Source organism: Amphibalanus amphitrite, unplaced genomic scaffold, assembly GCF_019059575.1.
Source record: "Amphibalanus amphitrite isolate SeventyFive unplaced genomic scaffold, NRLGWU_Aamphi_draft 000016F_arrow, whole genome shotgun sequence".
Taxonomy (NCBI): Eukaryota; Metazoa; Arthropoda; class Thecostraca; order Balanomorpha; family Balanidae; genus Amphibalanus; species Amphibalanus amphitrite.
In genome coordinates, this window is record NW_024881512.1 from 209,557 (window position 1) to 229,797 (window position 20,241).

The window sequence follows — 20,241 nt, forward strand, 5'->3', positions numbered from 1 at the left end:
TCTAAGGGTGGGTAGGGCTAGCATCTCGTCCACCAGACTAGCTACGGTCTGAGCCTGACAGTCGTACCTGCGGTGGAGCAACATGACAGCTTGGGCATAGCCCTGCTCTTCAGGCAGATGAACGCAGGTCTGAACGAGGTCGTGTGGCTTTCCCTTGGTGAACTTAAGCAGGTACAGGAGCCTCTCAGCATCACAGTCCACATTTCTTGCTATGTTGGACTCGAAGGTCCTGAGGAAGGGCTTGAACTTCGAAGTGTCACCCCTGAAAGTGGTCAGGTCAAGTGATGGCAGGTGGAGACGCCTTACCATCTGCAGGTCAGTGCTGTGTTGAGCCGGAGCCCCGCCAGCTACTTGCTGCTGTGTTGGCTCGTCTTGCAGAACGGATTCTGGTGTCACTTCCTGTGGAGATGCCGCTGGAGATGTAGCATCTTGCTGAGCTGCGGCATCTTGCAGAGCTCTTGTCACCGCAGCTTCCTGTGGCTGGACTGTGTCGGCGGCAGCAGCCCCTTGCAACCACATACTTGCAGCTCTTGTCGCATGCTCCACCTTCAGCATCTCCTCCAGGACCTTCTCCTTGGCTTCACTCTCGTCTATCTCCGCCTGGATCTCCAGCTCTTCTCTCTTCTTTCTCAATGCAGCTTCTTCTTCTTCAAGCTGGTGCCTCTTCTTCAGGGCTTCCTTCTTGGCAGACAGCCCAGCCAGCCTCGCTCTCTCCAAAGCCCTGGCAGAGACGATGCTGGCCGATGTTCGGACACTGGAGGCAGGCTTGGAACTTGCAGCACTTCCACCTCCAGATCTTGATGATCCCGACTTCACACTCTTCCCATCATCGGCTTTCTTCGGCTCACACTCTTCATGCAGCTTATCGGTCTCTTCCTTGGCCTGCTTCCTAGCTCCCTGACTCTGGAACTCTTCTTCCTTCAAGAGCTCTCTCAACCTCTCCAACAAGACTGGCTTTCTTCCCCGCACATCTTCTCCACGCCTAGTCAACTCCCCGACCAGCTCCTCCTTTGTCAACTTGTCAAGGTCCATGGTTATCGTTGACACACACGGTCAAGCAAGGTCAAGCGAGGTCAACGTCAAGTGAGGGGGTCATGTGGGTCAGGTTGGGCAGGTCAGAAGGATAGGGTTGCTGGCACGATAAGTTATGAATGAACACTTCAACCTTAAGCTAAACACATGTCAAACTAGCACCGAGAATACCTACACGAATGTCAGCCTCATATGGTTCAGACACACCACATCATTGCACCTGTTCCATGCATGCCTCAAAAGTCTTAACAAACAGAAAAGATCACTGGTCAGACCTCTTTCCCTGCCATCAGGAGCAGCAGCACCCACCATCAGTAGCAGTGGCGTCCACCCAGTAGGTGCCAGCCAGCAGACGCGAACCTCCGCCACCGCAGGGACATTAGGCTGCTGGAACCTCCGTCCTGGATCCAGTCCCCACGGCGGCAGGCAATCGCGTCTGCAGCGGTCATGCGTTGGCCAGTAGCGACGGAATCAGCAAGCAGACATGCTGATGCTGATGCTGACGATGATGAAGACGATCGTTGAAACTATTGTCGCCTGAGCCGTAGATTGACGAGCGTTGTTACGCGCAGAACACCGTAGCCAGAGCGTTGCTTGTATTCGTCACGATGCGGTCGACTAGCGAATACTGATGCGTAGGTGCAGCATATGAAGCAGCGTGGCAACGCAAACTGGCACTAGCGCAGGTAGGCACGGTAAACAACGATGCATCTAGCGGTTTCTGCAAAGGCAAAAACATTGAATAAACGATACGGAAAAATAGAACAAATTCAAGAGCGCGATAATCTAGAAGCAATAAAGCAATAAATCATAATGTTCAATTCTTACCAACGATTTCGTCCACTCAGGCGCCATGCCTCCATTCTCGACGGAGTACACCATGAAAAGGACTGAGTATGGCGGCTGACTTAGAGCCCGCCAGTCACGGGAACCCGCAAGTACTGCAGACACGCGGACATAAACATTAACACATGAGCATGCCATACTCATCCGTAAAACAAATAACATGCGGAATAACAGAAAAATATCCCCGTATAAACTCATCCCGCGAAACACAACACAAAAAGATAACACATATATCGTACGCAACGAACAAGTACCGCCCGCGACAGAGATGGGCAAAAGTATCGATCAGCTGTTCGCGCCGTCTGAGACACGGCCAATAAAGCTACCGCGCGAAGCCAGCGTGGGGGGACGGGAACGGCTCAGGAAGGGGCAGGCTGCTCCATCTCGCGGCTGTCTGGGAAACTCCACCGCACCGCGCAGACCGTAAGGCGCAGGTGTCGCTGCAGACGCATGACTCCTCCGTCACGCGCACACAGGCGCGCGGCTCACAGGCGCACTAACACAGGCTAAAAATAATTATTTGCCGTTGCGTCTAATGCATCATGACCGGACGCACTGATGATGTCCTTGCATCAACTAGAAACTTCAGGAGGCTGGCCACATAACACCGGACCCACGTGCTTCGGGACATCCAGTAACAACTCCGTCTCTCCTCCCCACAGGGCTACACAGACGAGCCCATCTCCAAGATCCTGTGCAACATCTCGGAGGGCGAGGAGCAGGACCTCGACCGGTGGGAGGCGATCGTCACCAAAAACGAGGACGCCGATCCGAGTGAGGAGGGCAAGGACAACCTGCCGCTCAACGTCATTAACAACTACTTCTCACTCGGCGTCGACGCCCACATCGCGCTCGAGTTCCACGAAGCCAGAGGTGAGTGTTCGGGGCCTTGATGGCTGGACGGTGGACAGTGGATACTTCAGTCAGGCAATGGTCGGAAATATTATCAGTTCAACGATGTTGTTGCTCATGTTGTGTCCTGCATACCAACTGTATTTTCTGCTTTAGACATGTTACAATCAATTACTTAGATGATGTATGTAAGTGTTTGTCTCCCACCTCTTCCACAACGTCAAAGGAAATATTGTACTCTTGTAGGCATCCCTCTATGAGTTATGGCTGCATTCATAGATCACTGACCTTTGACAATGCTCTAACAGAAGTGGGAGCCGTAGTAAACCTGACATGTGTCGCAGCGTGATCAATACACGGACGTGGAACAAAATCCATAGCGCCGGCGCTATTCAGTGAGCCCTTCCTTCACCCGGACGTTCAGAGTTATATCACGGATCGATCCTTACCCCTCATCCCTACTGTCCGTGCTGAGGGCAGACTGCGAGTTCCGATGTGCGCGTCTCACGGATAGTTACTCGTCCGATCCGAGCCCGTCTCACTGCTGGACGTGAGCCGGGCTGGCAGGAAACGGTCGTTTGGGCCGGTACAACCCTAGTCGGCTTTACTGGTCGCCCATCGCCGCATGGCCGACACGAAATTGGACACGTGGCACACGTCACACCGCGGGGAGGGGAGTGAATCGGTCTGCGCATTTGGGTGTGCCAAAGTTAGAGTTGGAAGTTATCGCTGTCTGGTGTTCCGGATGATCGGACAACGAACGGCGTGGGACGCGGCTCGCACTGAATGGTGGGAAGGTACCTACAGCGCAGACCAGTTACCGAGAATGTGAAACTACATACCGGTGTGCCGGCCGGCCGGCCAACTTCGCCGCTGCCTCCGGCGGCGCTGCGCTATTTCGGAGTATTTTTAGAGCTGCGCGGCGGGGCTGGTGCCGAGTCGGTGATCACAGGGTGGCCCTGCCACGACAGCACCGGGCGAAAATATCAGCCACCTCACGGAATGGCACGAGCCCGGCCGGCAGCCGCACATTGCGAAGCGTAGGGAATTCCGAGAAAAAGGTTGGCTGTCATCTCGTGAAGGGGCCCATTTAGCAGTGCAGGAGGGTATGCTGGTTGTTTTGGTAATTTCCAGCACCTAATCTTGGCCGTGCTATATTCATTGTTTTGTTCATTGGGTTCCCGCTATCATTTTCTGATGAGCAACCATAACCATTTATCACCCATTGACCTCTCGCTCCACAGAGGCGCGGCCGGACAAGTTCAGCTCTCGGCTACGGAACAAGATGTTCTACGGCCAGGCGGGCGGCAAGGACCTGCTGCAGCGCCGGTGGAAGGACCTGTCGGAGCACGTGACGATCGTCTGCGACGACACGGACATCACCCACAAGCTGCGCGAGCACAAGGTGCACGCCATCCTGTTCCTCAACATACCCAGGTGGGTGCCGTGTGTTCTGGCTGCTGTTCCGGGGCGTCAGCTCGGCTAGTAAAACAGCCGTGTCACGTGTGAGATGGGGGCTTATCCCGCGCGGACTGAGAGACTGCCAAAGGTTTGATGGAATACATAAATCGATGGCATACTGATAGAGCTCTGAGATAAGCGGATTTTGCAATAGCATGGCATTATACCAACACCTAGAGATTAAGACTGTTTCCAAGGTTCAGAGTAGAGGAACGCAACATTGTAAATGAGCGACTGTTCAACTGATTGATACCTACAGCTTGGTTCTCAGTTTGGCTGTTGAATTGATTCTTACATTGGGTGTTTCATCAACTAGCTTGAAGCTCTGATCAAAGTGTTGATGGGAACGCCGTTCTGCTCATAAGTTCTTCGCTAGTTTCTGTAATGAGAAAGAGGTCACGTTAGGGTTAGCGATTTCCCACGTCTTAAGCCTGCGGTGTTGAAGTCTGGCACGCTCACTATCTCGCCTCTATACTTTGTCCCGACTAAAATAGTGCAAGAGAATGAAACTTCCTGCGGGCTGTTCTTTTTACATTGCATTTCTTTTACATTGTTTTGTAAGTGTTGGCTCGGTGTGGTTGTTCTGTATTTAGCCGGGACATTACACCTGTGGTACCTACATTACTTTTACTTGGGGCGCGAAATTGTGGTAATTTCGTTACATTTAGCTGCATCAGCTCCAGTTTAAATGTGCTACCGTGAGAAACGGTGAACCTGCTTCCTCCTTGACCAGAAAGTCAAGTTGTCTGCCAGCGCGGCGCTCTTTTTCTGCATGCACCAGTGGACCAATGTTCCTACTGATACCATCCATTTGTTGGCAGCAGAGCAGATGAATCCCCTATCGAAAGGTCATCGCCGTGAATGTTTTCCAATGGGACGTCGGCCGGGTGTTGTTACCCAATAGAGAGCAGCAGTCGGTCTGGCACATTGTCACAGCATAGGTCACGAATCTGCTCTGCTTTTCGGGAGGCAACTGACTAATAGATCGGAAGAAATGTGGATGTTCTTGCTGATGAAGCGCTTTTGAGGGGTATTTGGAATTATCATCAAATAAATACACGTTGACGACTAAAGGGAGTAAAAATGCAATCGTACATAGAATTAGCTTCATTCTTATTATTTCCATATACCTACGTGAGATACACATTTCCTCGAATGAATATCTGTAAGTGGAAGTCAAAAAGATGGTCTTGTTCTTCGTCACTGTGTCAATACGGCGGTGTGCCGCCTCTCGTGTTGTTCACTTAAATCCTCCTCGCACCACGGGAATGATGTTGTAAGCCACCTCGTATACGCACCACGTAGAACACCCTGGCGTGTTTCAGTAGAAGTTTGCTTAAATGTAAATCCTTTATTACGGCGATGACTACAACAGTCCGTCGCCTCATGACCCCATGGAACAGCGGCAGCGCGGCACGTCATGTACCCTGATTGGGCGGCCCTCGTCAGAAGTCCCAGCTCAGCGGACTGAACCCTGTCACCTCACCTCCCATCGACCCCGTGACCCCCGACTCGGGCGGCGGGCCCGCGGCCCTCCCGAGAACGGCCGGGGCACGTCTGTACCGTTCCCGGGAACGGCCGGCGGCGAACACCGGCCGGCTTGTCCCATTACAGGCGGCAGCGACTGTGTGACGGAGGTGTGGTGAACCGGGCCAGTGCCGCCCGGGCGCGGCTGTACCCCATAGGGGGAGGGAGTCGGTCGGTCTCGACGTGTCAGGAGGGGTGAACATTGGCGACGGTGTGCTTAGGGTCAATATTCTGTCGAAACTGAGTAATCGGATTAGAATTATAAAACAGGCTGTGTAGACGAGTGTGTAATCTATATTTTGACAAACTGGAGGAACCAGGGACTAATCACTGGACGGTTCTTAGCCCGGCTGAACATCCAAAATTGGCGGGATTTGCCCCATGACGAATGTTCCAGTGGAAATTGACCCTGTCCGCTGGGATCCGATATTCTCAGAATCAGACTGTTTTAATCCGCTGCCCTTCAGCGTCTGATTGGATGGTACCGGTGTACGATTTTCTGAGATTCTTTTCGAGCTCGAATATATTTGAAAGTCTTCCGACCTGGCGTTTAGTCGCTGGATCATGCTGGTCATTAGATAAGGGACAGCTGAACGAAACAGTGTCTGGATGCATTTCAAAAGGTTGCTAACTTTGGAGTTCGGACTGTTCGGAGTGATATTCATTGATGTAGAGTTCATCTTTCTCCACGTCTTTCGTAACGCTTTTATTTTAGGTCGTCTCTACCGCTGTAAGATGATGCAGGTATTCCCGTGATACTGTTCGTGCCACGCGATCAGAGGACATGCAACGTGTATTTTGTTTTCACATACTGTTAGATTTTTCTGAAATATCTCCATAGTGACGGGTGACAAACCACACCGTGTGTAAACGTGGTCTTCCTGTCCGTGACCTAGTACTTACCCACGACATTTGGTGACCTCCGGTGACCTTTTCACAGCTACGGCGGTGGCACTCACCCGTGGGCCGGACGGGACCAGTCGACTTCCGATGGCCTGATGGAGGTCATCGGTCTCACCACCTACCAGCTGGTGAGTGACGCGGAAATACACAAACACACGCGCGCTGTAACGTCTCGCAATGTTTCGCAATGGCTCGCAATGTCTCAGAATGGCTCCGTAACCTTCCAACCTCGCTAGTCTTGTCTCGTCTCGTCCCGTCCTTGATGCCACTGGCTCGATGATACAGGTGATATCGTCAAAATCTGTCTCGAAGTCTTAACAGAACTACGTCTTTCCATGCCACACGGGTCACCTTTTCTTCACCGTAGAGGACTTGTCAAAGGGCGTTGATGTAACACAGCGTTATTTTTATACTAATATTGCGAATATTCTCGAAAAAGAGATTCTTTGTATTCTGGTCCACAGCCACATTTTACTCCTATCTTTATGCAAATAATCTTTCTATTCTCGATTTATAATGCCGCCTTCCTGAAAGCTCAGTAAGTCAGTGATATTTAGTCGTCATTAAGAGCTCAGAAATCTCCATCACCATTTGCATTATTCCCTGGCCTCATTTTAGCGTTGCGCTCAACGGGCTGGGCTGAACTTCGTCAGCCGCTCTCGGTCTAGCTGGGAGTATTTGCCGACCTCTGTATGTGGCCTGGGGGACGTCGGCGGCCGCCACTTGTTTACTGAAGATTAATGATGCCAAAAGTCGGCCCGCCCAGCCATACAAACTTGGTCAAACGCCGGGCGCAAAGACGTTTCCGCCGGGAGGGGAGAGCCGAAAACTCGTGCTCTGACTGCTAAGTAGACGCCGCGGAGCTGGCAAATGAAAACCGGATGTCATTTCGGATATTCGCCCCCGGCCGTGGAGGAAGCTCTCGAACAAATGGGAGGTCGTTCTGTGGAGAATGAGACCGAGCGAGTGGTTCCGCTCGGCCCGATTGTTGGTGTTCGCACCCGGTCGGGTGAGAAAGGCAATGTGACTACAAATGAGTGTGCCACAATAACGTATTTTTAGTATAATACCGCAATAACGCATGAGGGTAGCACAATAGTTACTGTTAGCATAAGGTAACTATAAATATAATTCTATGTTTTTTATTATATTATATATTTCCTTTTAGTGTATACTTTTAGCTTGTTTTCTTTTTAGTGTTGCTTATAGTAGACACCTACCTATGTTATGCCGTGCTTTTAACTACAGTGTTGTGAATCGTTTGTGTTTTCACCTCATCTTGTTTATGATTTTATGTACTGTTTTGACTGCACCTGTTAAAAGGGCGTTTGCCTGTGGGTGCTTGTAGTAAATACAAATACAAATGTATTCTATTTTAAATACTTTACATAAAGATTCACAAGGCAGCTATATCCGCATGTCCCGGTTGATCTCGTCTACCCTAAATCACCGTGGAGCGAAAGCATGAACACATGGAAGATGGATCTGACTGTGCCGGAAATGACGGCTAATATATTTTCGCCCACAGCGATTTCATGATGAAATATTCCTGTCCTCAGACCAGGCATGCTGTCAGGCCTAGCCTCGTGTGTAAAATATAGAATGCGTTTTATATTAGGACGCAGAGAGGGTGAATTATCAAAAAGACGCTGATAGATGTATTTTCTGATTTATTATGTGCTATAAATATAACATCAAATTTCGCAGGAAATGTGAAGTGCACTCGTTAAATGGCTATGCACCTACTTTTTCAACATGTTTTTTGCGTACTTGATTGAATTTTACAGTTTTAGTAGTTTGTTTTGTTCTATTTTTACCTCGTTTCCTTTATAGCTACTTCCTAAGAATGAAGGAGCCGCAGATGCGGACTCTTTTCGTTTTTTTTTTCCTTCTGCTTTTCAAGATATGCGTATTTTTATAGTTGTACATAGTTATCATTCGCGGTATCCATCACATGGTTGAATTCAGCGGTATCCGCCACAGACCCCTCGGGCGCCGCGGACGGGCGGGCGGATGGCGACGGACGGGGTGTGGGTGGTCCTGACGCCCCGTCGCCTCGGCCATCAGCCGCCGGATAGGGACACCGTAAAGGCGTCATCACACGGATCATCCGGCGCCGATCTACGGCCGCGTTCAGACCGGTCCACAGCGGCCAGATGAGCCGTGAATGTCGGCCGGACGCCGGACGACGGGGCGGGCGCGATTGAAATCGCCGGCGCTGAAAGGCGGGCTGCATCGCCAGAGAATGGCCGCTTTTATGGAGTCGTAGGGACGGTGGAGACAGTTTTAGTGTGTGTACTGGAGGAGAGAGCGAGTGCTTTGGTTGTGATGTTTGCTTGAGTTTCACCACAATGGTTTGAATAGCTGATGGAATGAGAGATAGCTGGTCAAGCTTGGAAATCTCGAGCTTTATTGGCCCTTGTTGTTAACTTTTGTAACAAAAGTTGAGGGAACTGAAAACAATCGCTCAACTTGCTTCTTGGCTCTCTTTGACTGGCATGACTCACCTTACTAAAAATACCTACCTATTTCGAACTTATAACGTTGATGCGCGAGCGCCACCTTGATGACTTGCGTAATAACCGCTAAACCCAGAGGTTGGTTGTATCGAATCTGCTAATGCGCATAAGCAGAGTGAATGAGATCCGATAGTTCTTCTGCTACTTTGAATCCCGAAGTGGCAAGTGCCTTTTACTCCCATGGCGTTGTTCCGCATTAGTGTGAAATGCCTCATCAGAAACTCACCTCGATGGCGAAAGCCTTTTAAAGCGTTTGCTATCTTCTGACCTTTTCAACTTCGAGCGTTTAGTCATTGCCCCAATTATGAGGCACGGAACGAGTGCATTGTTAAATTTGAGCCCCATTTCGTCTGCAAACTTTTGCCGTTATTTTTGGTTTGTCAAATTGGTTTCCATCGAGGGGAATTAGGGAGGGGATTTAGTTTCATCATTTAACTACGAGGCAGTCGATCTAAAAATTTCTTTGTTCATCTGTGGGTCAATTAAAGAGGGTAGTTTGTGTGTCCTGAAATATCTTAATTGGCAGGACAATCTTCATAATTTGTGTAGGTTAATGAGAAGCTAAGTTTACACTTATTGCCAAATCCTTTTGCTTGAACCTGAGTTTGAAAACTAGGCATTGCTATAGGTATCTTTGCTTATTATGACGTCGACCTTGCCAAGTGTAACATCTCATTCGTCTGGGCCCGGCTAGTGGCTACCCAGTATGAAGAATGTCAGATCAATGATTAAGGTAATTGTTAGTATGTTGTTTCACTCTCTTTTGTTTACATAACCCCTGCTGTGTTTTATACTTTTAGTAGTTTTAAGTATACCCTGGCTTTTAAACGTGTTTATGACGTGAGAACAGGAAAGCCATGTTTTATGGAGTTTTCAATAAAACTGACTATTACTTGACTATGACATAATGCTTATATTGCTTATGTCCTTTAGAATTTGCATGCGAATGCACAGCACACACTAGTGTGAAAATGTCGAGGGATATTTTTGCATTAGGTAAGTTCAGCTTGTCTGCATTTATTCTTCGCCGAAATTAGCCCATGCGGAGCAAAAGTTGTGTGTTATACCTCTCGTAAAGTATATTCTTTGGTGGTGTAACTATTGCATAAAGTTTATCTTTGATTGAATGAAATTGAAGTTGTTGTTATAATTACTTCAAAGTGGGAGCCCTGAAACAGGATTTGCCGCGTCATCCTATTCTCATACCTAGCAGACGTAACTTCGCATTATCGACATAGTTTACCGCTCTCCGAGTTTTACACAAGTATTCTTGATGTGAAATAGTAGCAAAGTCCAAAATAGACTCCACTGTCTGGCAAGAGAACGGTCAGGAATATCAGCTATCTTGGTTCATCAGCTTCGCTTGCTGAAAAAAAAAGTTGTCTCGCCCATGGAAATGGTGGCATATGTATGTATGTATGTATGTATGTATATTTGCTAAAATCCATCCATAAGACATGGTTTTTCAGGAGTTGCGTCATACAGGTATACGGTTAAAACAAATAAAAGCAACACAGGGGTGATCGTGAAAGTAGCGCTTACACAGCCAGGTTAAAAAGCATCACAGTCTCATCCGGCAGCAGCACATCACATCACGCGGCGAAGCGACGCCCGGAAGGAGGACAGTGTCTGCTGTCCAGTGACAGTCGGGGACAGCTGGTTCCAGGAGGCAGCTGCACGGTACCGGAACCCCCTCTGAGTGGCCGACAGTCGGCATCTGGGCAGCTCGAGATCGCCGGCCTCAGATGAGCGCGTTGTCCGGCTGGACACAGTGGATCTCTGGACGAACATAGTGCGGATGGCGGGCGGACAAAGCTGCTGGTGAAGAGCTTTGTACACTTTCAGGAGGTCCCTCTCCCGCACCAGCTGCTCCACCTGCTTCCAGCCCAGGGATACCACAGCCGGACCGACCCTCTCCCGACACCGCACGCCTGTCACGATGCGAGCGCTGAACTTTATAAGTTTTTGGATGCGAGCAAGTTGTGTTTTTATCGCTCCGCCCCAGACCGAGATGCAATACAAAATGTGGGGAAAGACGTGCGTTTCAATGATAAGTTTCATGATTTCGCTATTAAAGTGGTGACGGAAACGGTAAAGTGAAATCAGTAGGGCGTTGCACCTTTTGACGATTAGTCCAATGTGAATTTCCCAGGACATACATGGGTCTATGGTCACACCAAGCAGCCTGATGCATGGCGAGGGCTTTGTGACCACGCCCTCTATGGTGATATGAAAGTTGTTTGTGTTTTTGATGGCTTGCCGAGTGCCGATGATGCAAAAGTCTGTTTTTGCAGGGTTCATTTTTAGCGAATTTGATCGGAACCAGAGCTGCAGCGAATCCAAAGAGTTTTCTATGCGCACTTTGAGTTGAGCTAAGTTTTGAGGATCGGGCAGTGAGTGATCGAGCAGCTGGGTGTCGTCAGCGTACGCAATCACTCGGCAGCCCGGCAAGTGACAATGCAAGTCATTTGTGAACAGGCTGAAGAGGATCGGTCCGGCTATCGAGCCCTGAGGGACGCCGAAGCTGACCGGCAATGTCGCCGATCCACCCTTCACCAGCTGCCCCCGGCCGCTCAGGTAGCTCTGGAACCATCCAGGATCGATTCCGTACCATCCTAGCTTTGATAGGAGGACGCCGTGGTCGACGCTGTCGAAGGCCTTACTGAGGTCAGCGGCCGTAATCGATGATATTTCACCCCTCTCGGAGTTACGGTTGATCCAATCGACAGCGTCGAGCACGGCGTCCTCTGTACAGTGGCACGACCTGTAGGCATATTGGCTGTGATACAGAATGTTGTTATCAGTTAGGTACCGAGACAGTTGATTGCAGACCATTTTCTCTGTAAGTTTTGCCAGATGAGACAAAAGTGAAATGGGACGATAGTTCGAGGCCTGATCTATATCGCCCTTCCCCTTATATATAGGCACAATCTCGGCGATTTTCCACGCGTCCGGGAACGAGCATTTTATCATTGATGTGTTGACAATTTTCAACAAGTGCGGGCCAATCACAGGAAAGCAGCGTTTCACGGCACTAAGGGGCACGCGATCCAGACCGACAGCCCCGGACGAGTTCATCTCTCTAACCGCTCTGCCCAGCTCGGGCAGAGTGGCCGGCGCGAGACGGAAGGCCGATGACACAACGATGGGCGGGCGAGGTGGCCGCCCAGCCGCGACATCGTCCCTCAGGTCGTCCGCGATCTTCGACCCCACTGACGAGAAGAAGTCGTTGAAGCTGTCAGCCCTGGCCTGCAGTTCGCCCTGACTGGAGTCTGAGGTGGGCGCTGCCGAGTCAGAGGTCAGGAAAAACCGCTTCAGGCTGCTCCAGAACTGGCGGCGATCGGAGGTCACGAGCTGGCGGCCGAGAAACTCTCGACGGGCTCGCGCCAGCCGACCCTTGACCGAGTTACGCCGACGACAGAAATCGGCTCGTGACTCGGGGGTGCGCAGGTCAAGCCAGGCTCGATACGCCGCGTCCCGCTCCGCCATCGCCTCACGGAGGTCAGGATCGTCCGTGATCCATGGGCAGCCAGCGCGTCGGTAGCGCCTCGTGCGGGCTGGGCAGTGCCGGTCGATGACCTCCCACCATGTCGCCGTGAACTTCTCCACCATCGTGTTGATGTCGCCCTCCGTGTTCAGAAACGTCCAGTCTTGGAGCAGAAGATCAAGGCAGATGGCGTCCCAGTCTGCGTGTCTCCAGCTCCGTGTCGTTCGCTCCACCGGCAGCTTCCTAAGCCTGCCGACAGGGGCGCTTATTGCGATCGGGAGATGATCGCTGATGTCGGTTTCTATCACCTCGACTCTGGCTGGCGGGATCTTGATGTTGGTGACGATGTGGTCCAGAGCGGCAGGCGTGGGTAGTGGGTGGGTTGGCCGGTCAATCAGCTGTGTCATGTTGAGCTCCGCCAGTGCAGCCTGGTAGCGTCTGACATCAGCCGACTGAGTGTTCAGGACATTTATGTTAATGTCACCGAGCAGAAACACAGGCCTATTCCTGAGCAGAACTTCTCGGAGCTGCTCCTGGAGCTCCTCCACCGCCTGGCAGACCGAGCCGTCGGGTGGGCGATAAATAACCCCGACGATGGCCGGCCTCCCTCCGCGCCACGTGACGGACAGCCACAGCGTCTCCAAGAGGCGGGTCTCGGGCGTCTTCAGCACCTGGCACTGGATGCTGTTCCGGTGCAGGATCGCCACTCCCCCACCTCGTACTCGCTGGCCGTTGGTAGAGGAGGCTCGGTCGCGTCTGACCATGGCGTAACCAGGAAAAACCACGAACCGTGATAACGTTACTGGAGTCAACCACGTCTCCGTCACGCACAGCAGGTCGAAACGCTCCTTCTCTAGTAGGCTGTTGATGAGATCGACTTTCGGCACCAACGACTGAGCGTTGACGTGCCCAATCCTTACGCCACGAGATGAGTTCACGCTGGAGCGCTCTGTGTCGAGTGCCTCCGACTGGTGGAGCGAGGCGGCGCCACCGTCGCAGCAGGTCACCCCATGAGCGCCGCGGGTCTGTCGCAGTGTCAGACGCGGGATCTCGAGCAGGTGTCGGCTGCGGGGCTGAGTTTCGCCGACGGTAGTCCATCGTCGTCCGCAGATGACCGGGATCAGCGCCGGAGCGTCAGTCTGGTTGGCCTCGCGGCGCTGACGACGACGACCCCCCGCTCTCCCGAGACACCTCAGCCGGAGCACGTCATCTGTTGTCAGTCGAAGTTTGTCCGTGCCTTCAGAGATGGCGCCACCATCGCCCCAGCCTGCTCGGACTCCCGTGGCAGCCAGCTGGCGGAACACGGTTCGCATATCCATACGAGAGACTCACATATGATGCAATATTGATAACACATTAGTCAATGCGTACCATAAGCCAGGGCCAGTCGAGTGCGATTTAACCGACTGATCACTGATACCAAAACAAACGAATCGCGGCTTAGACGTTAGCGTACCGTACCCGTCACCTAGATTTTTGCCTCATCATAACCTTTCGACTCAGCTATTGACCTTTTCACTGACCAATGACCAATATGAGAGAAATGTTTCTCTCGGTCTGTGTGGAGCCCGAGTGGCGAGCTCGGCTTCATTAAATCATAGCACCAGTCTGCCGAAGGGGAAGCCATCATCTTTTCATTTCTGTTGCCAATTCCACGCCGCCGGTCGGCGTCGCTCTGCGCGCGAGCGCGACCCCCTCGCCGCCAACTTCACTGCTGCCGATGAAAGACTGATGAAGTCATGACCTCAGCGTGCCGCGTTTAGAGCTTCGACTCGGGCGACCGACTGGCGCTCAAATCCGGCTGGGGAGCTGTGTGCCCGGTCCGGGGGAGGGGGTAGGGAGCCGTGTGGCCGGTCCGGGGGAGGGGATATAGGGAGCCGTGTGGCCGGTCCGGGGGAGGGGGTAGGGAGCCGTGTGGCCGGTCCGGGGGAGGGGGAGGGAGCCGTGTGCCCGGTCCGGGGGAGGGGGTAGGGAGCCCGCGCCGTGACCTGTCCCACCAGCCGCTGGCTCGGCAGCCGTCAGCCGGAGTTATGGTGCTCCAGCAGCACACCCCAGTGACTATCTGTCCTCCCAGAGTCGCGCCGCCGGGTCCGGCTACTGCAGAAATGTGACCCCATAAGGTCGAGGGCGTTGAGTTGGCGACGTATTGTGACATATTACGACCTCTGGGTAAGAGGAATATTCACAGCAGCTTATGCTTAGTGACGTTTAATGCTGAGTTTTACGACTTGATGATATATCCCCTAGGGCAGCTTAAACATTTTATGAGTCATCTCTCGCCGTATAATTCTGTTAGGATCTGGTGTCGATCTCGATGGGCCTCGGTCCGTAGGTACCTGACGGCCGGGCCACGTCACCTCTGACCGGCGGCGTACCGTGACCTCATGACTCCGTCATCACGGACCGGTCACGGGGTCACGGTTCGGCGGTCCGTTCCGACCAGATGGTCCAAATGGGCTCTGCCGGCCGTCGGCAGCCGTGTCTGTGCGCCAGCCGCCGTCTAGACGGTCCCGCCTGGCTGCAGATCCCACCTGGTGGCCGCAGCCTGCTGCCCGTGCAGTGGTGTTCTTTTAGGTTATTTTACTGTGGATGTGTTAATTTCCTCCGTTATTGCAGTGCGCCTCACTTCCGATCCAATGGCACTGTCCGGTGGATTTTTATTTATCAGCATCTCGCATCTCCAAGTCCACACTTTGATTTCAGTACAGGCAAGAGTTGTGAAAGGCGTGTTTGATTTCATATATGTGCTAAGATACTGGCACTTTCTACTATTGGTTTACGTCACAAAATAAGAGTGATTTTCAGGTTTCTAGTTTTAGGTGTAAGTCACCCTATGTCTTTTATTTATATGTAAAGAGCATAAGCGTTGCCAGGGATGAAGAAGCCTATCCCTTTTCTATAGTTGATTGCTGGTCTACTAATAATGTATTCATTACTTTCAAAGAAATAAATTTTGTCTTGGCCTTTCCAAATAACCAGTCTCTCTTGTGGAACTTCCAACACACAATATTCTTATCTTGTGCGCTACCACACGCTCCGAAGTGTTTACGCGGAACTTGTGCGCGCAAAGTTTGAGCCGCTGGTCGCAGCGCGGAAAGTGGTTTTCGATTAACTTCCGCCCCCATCAGGGTCGCTGTGGCATCTCTGGGAGCTCAGCGGAGTTGAGCTTTGATCTTGATAGCCGGCCGGTGCCGTGTGTCGTCCTCTGGGGAAGGGCGGGCGGGGGAGGGGAGCAGAGCGATCTCCCTATGGCGCCCGGGGCGGGTGTTTACCTGCTAGTCGGTGTGGCACGCCGCTGCACCCTCTCAGTGGTGTTTACATCGCGGGCGGCGGTGCGGCACGGCTGGGATGAGCCCAGCGCCTCCGGTACGGGACGGAACGGGACGGAACGGGGTGAGACGGGACGGGACGGGGCGGGACGGGACGGGACGGGACAGATGGGACGGGACGGGACGGGACGGGAAGGTCGTGACGCTCCCGGAATCAGTTCACGGCTGGCCGCCGACCGAGCCGGCCGTGGCTGCGCCCTCGGTCACGTACCTCACACAGAGTCTCAGCGAACGTGAGCGTGCATAATGACATTATTCCAGTATTTGGTGGGGTCTCGGCGTAACGACAGATAGCCTGTGTCGTGTGGTGTTGCTATACGATTGTTAGTTTGTGGGCGGTAAATCGGCATACTGCGCTCTCCTTTGTTTCGTGTTCTTTTTACTTTATCAGATTCTCGAATCTCAGTATGCATGGCTTTTATCTTGTTCTCCCGGAACTGCCAAACTTCTGCTGCTCAGATCCCGAAACCAATCCAAGCACTTCATTCAGTTCAAAGTTTATTCTCACGATAAGCTGTTGTAGTGGAATGTTGGATAATCTGTTCCACATAATTTCCTCTCAGTCGATATTGTAACTTGCACGGCCCCAAGGATTGCCACGAACAAAGGTCTCGCATCTGCGTATCAGTCGCATAGCCAAGTTTTAGTATCTTTCCGCTCTGGTATCACTAATGACTCTTCCTCTCTCCCTCCCACTCTCTCTCCCCAGCCCCTACTACACGCTGGCAGTCACGGGACCAGCCTGTGTCAGTGTCGGAAGGTGACGCCTCCCTCCCTCTCTCCCCAGCCTCTGCTACACGCAGGAGGCCACGGCACCAGCCTGGGTCAGTGTCGGAAGGCGGTCATCACCACGGCGCGCACCATTCCAATGCAGGTGGACGGCGAGGCGTGCCGGGTCAACCCGTCCATCATCACCGTCAGCCACCTGAACCGGGCGCGCATGATCTGCAAGCGGCGCGGAGAGAAGACCGTACTGACGTGAGTGTCACCGGCGCGCCGCGGGGCGGAGGGGGAGGGAAGGTGGAGACTAGGATAAGTAAGGTCGGGCGTGGGGTTTGGTTGGGTGCGGTGTTTTTAGCAGCGCGGAGATGTGATTTTATTTATGCGTATTTTGAATTGGCTAATGACAATGAGTAAGATTATTCAAAGAATAAGAAAGTCAGCGTTTCATAAAAGATAGTTTAAAAATGATTATGCTTTGACTGTTGGGGCATTCCACGTCAAATCAAACACCGAAATCCGTCATCCCCTTCGATTTTTCTGAAAATTTGTAGGCAGACTGGGCATGGTTCAAAACTGAGTTACGTATAATATTTTCGAAATTTGATAACGTATCGCTGAGATATAGGTCATCGAATATAGCGAAAAATGCCACACATCAATTTTTTAAATGGCTATAACTCTGGTTCCTTTTCTGGTATCAAAATGATATTAACAGGGTCTTATAGGCAATTGATAAGGCTTTGATTTTTGATTATAAAATTAAATTGAAGTGACCTTGAAATGCATTTGACCTTGAATTAAAACAGAAAAATTTAAATAGCAAAAAACACGTCACCTTCGATTTTGGTAATTTTTACATATTATGTCCGTCACAATGTTCCCAACCATCTGTGAAAAAATTGGAGTGGGCCATTCATAACTTTCGCGGCAAACGCCGTTTTCATGCATCAACATCACGCAACCGCGCGTGACCTTGAAAGACAGAGTCAAGACATGCTTGCTTGTGTACACTTTCTGAAATGAATGATTGCTGATTAGTGATATCCCAAACTCTGCGAGAATGGAAATGCATAGTCATCGTAGTCAAGCAGTCACGTTCCATAGTAAAAGTGTCTCAGGCAAACGGTATTTTGCGGTGAATTTTGAGCCGTGTGGAAATGCATCATGAAGTAAATTCAACGAAAACATTATCACGCAACGATATCTTCACGTCTTTTGATCTTCACTATCCGAAAGAACAGACGTTTTTTAGTATGTATGGGGAATTTCTAGTTAATCCAATAATAAATATGGCAGTTAGAGGCCTGCTAAGAGTAACATGTCGCCGGCTGAGGCGGGCTCGGCCGATGCGGGAAACGCAGCAATCACAATTTTGTGTTTACACGTTCATATTTCAATTGTTTACCAACCGATTTTCAAAAAATTTTCATCATAAGATTGCCTGTACATTTCTTAGTCTTCTCACAAAATTTGACGCGAATCGAACGTAATCAGCGGTAGGGAGCGCGATGTAAAGACGGAACCGTTCCGTTCCGTCCCGGCACAGTCTACAATTCAGGCGGCGCGTAGCGGTCGGCGCCTGCTGCCGAGTCGCCGCGTCGCTGCGGCGACAGGATGTTCACTTTACACCGCTATTACTAGAACAGTTGTGAACCGATTTTCTTATTGCTTGCACGATGAGATTTCCAATTCAATTCTTGACAGGTAGCCATAATTAATTTCGCATTAATCTTATGAGATATTGGCGAAAAACAGGAGGGGTGGGCGAAATTCGCTCTTCCCCCTCCACTGCGCGTGCCAACATACGTTTGCATATGTGCAATTTTCTTCAAAACTTATGAATGGCCCACTCTAATTTTTTCACAGGTTGTTAAGAATATGGTAGGCAATAAAATATATGAAAATGAGCCAAATCGAAGGTGACGTGTTTTTTGCTATTTCAATATTTGTGCTTAAGAACAGAGTTAAGCAATTTTCAAGGTCATATATTTAAGTAGGTGCAATTCTAAACAAATGCTTAAGAAATTACCTAAACAGTAAGGTTTATTTCATTCAAATCAAACAAGCACAACCAAAGTTATGGTCGTTCAAAAATATAAAGATCCAACATTTTGTAAAAATTTGATGCCCTATATTTAGAAGACCTGTGGTCAGAATGTGCAAAAAAAACATCAATGTAATGTCCGGGGCCACACAGGAACTCGCTCACAAATTTATACTGAAATCGCTGATGGTAAGGTGCAAAACAGCCGATTTTTGTTCGATTTGACGTGGAATGCCCCTGTTGTCCCTCCCGCACCAGCACATCTCCAGCACTGATAGGACGCCGAGTCACGAGTGGGCGGCTCGTCCGTCCGATCAGAGATCCCCAGCTTTGTTCAAATAGCACGTGGGCTGTGCGGTTTGACCGGACAGATCGGCTGCCGCGAATTAATTGGCTGGTGTGCTCTCTGAGTATCAGCTGTCCGCCCCAGACGGATAGTGACCTTTGACTGTCGAGATTGTCCCGAGATTTGTGATTGTCCGACGCCCTGCTCCGCGGCTGCTCGAAATCTCGGCTGAAAACTGGATCCGGCCGGGATAGCCGGCGGCGCTGTGGGCGTGTCGCAGACTCTCTCGACTACTTGCTAGTCATGTTTGCGCCGTCGGCGCTCGTCGGCCGCGACTACTTCACAATTCTGCGCTGCGGTCCAATCGACACGCCGACCAGTGAGATACAGTCCAGTCGGGGTGGTTCCCCTTTCAATAACCCGAAATGTCAGTGCAGTATTTTATCGTCGGTCTGTGGAGACGAGCGAGCGGGATGGACGGAGTCGCGGGATGGAGCGGCAAGCGGAGAGATTTGTACATTTTTTAGCTACACGATCGAGGTTTTTCTCCCTCGATTTAAAATTCAACGGCTTAGTTTTAAAAATGGATGTCGATCTCTGCTGTGAACTGGCAGTGCGTGTGAGGAAGTTTCCAATTGCATTCAAGGGTATGGAAATCTGAGACATGCGATCCCCTCGAATCGCCATCTTTTGAAATAAATCTATCCTATCAGCGATCATTCAGAGTATCATACCCGATTCGGAGAGTATCGGTCATCAGTTGCTCAGTCATCAGTCCCAGAGCTCCAGTGATTGATCCGAGATTATCAGGCTTTGACGGGCGGTGACCTGCCCGCCCGGTCACCGCTCTCGGGGGGGGGGGGGGGCGCCCGTCCCCGCAGCCACTGTCGGCCCAAGTTATCAGTCGAATCTGAGGTCAGAGTTGGACAGTTCGTCCAATGTCCGCCTCGGCCCAATGACAGCTCCGAGAACCCTCCGTGGATGGTGTGGTGAGAGAAGTGCTTCTTCTCTCTCCTTCCCGCCGCCGCCGCCACCAAGGAGCCTCCATCGGTCCGGATACGATACCTCTGTGGCCGACACGTGTCGAGTTAACGGCCGCTCCTCGCCGTCTGGCCTTCCTTCGAGCCGGAGTGCTGCTCTGTTATTAAGCAATGCTCACTGCAGCTCTCGGCCAGACCAATATTAGCAGGATGACCTCTCTGCTCCCCCGTATTGCCGCAATGAAACGGGAA

The 20,241-nt window shown here is 51.2% G+C and overlaps 1 protein-coding gene across 10 annotated transcripts in view; it reads left to right on the forward strand.

Annotated features, from left to right (window-relative positions):
• LOC122386865 (eye-specific diacylglycerol kinase-like) overlaps window positions 1-20,241 on the forward strand; it is a 180,068-nt gene that overhangs the window by 150,128 nt on the left and 9,699 nt on the right. For all 10 annotated transcript variants that reach the window (XM_043376616.1, XM_043376574.1, XM_043376627.1 and 7 more), the window contains 4 exons: window positions 2,541-2,751; window positions 3,975-4,167; window positions 6,659-6,749; window positions 16,744-16,934. In XM_043376616.1, coding sequence (XP_043232551.1) covers window positions 2,541-2,751; window positions 3,975-4,167; window positions 6,659-6,749; window positions 16,744-16,934 — 686 coding nt within the window. The remainder of the gene's footprint in view (window positions 1-2,540; window positions 2,752-3,974; window positions 4,168-6,658; window positions 6,750-16,743; window positions 16,935-20,241) is intronic.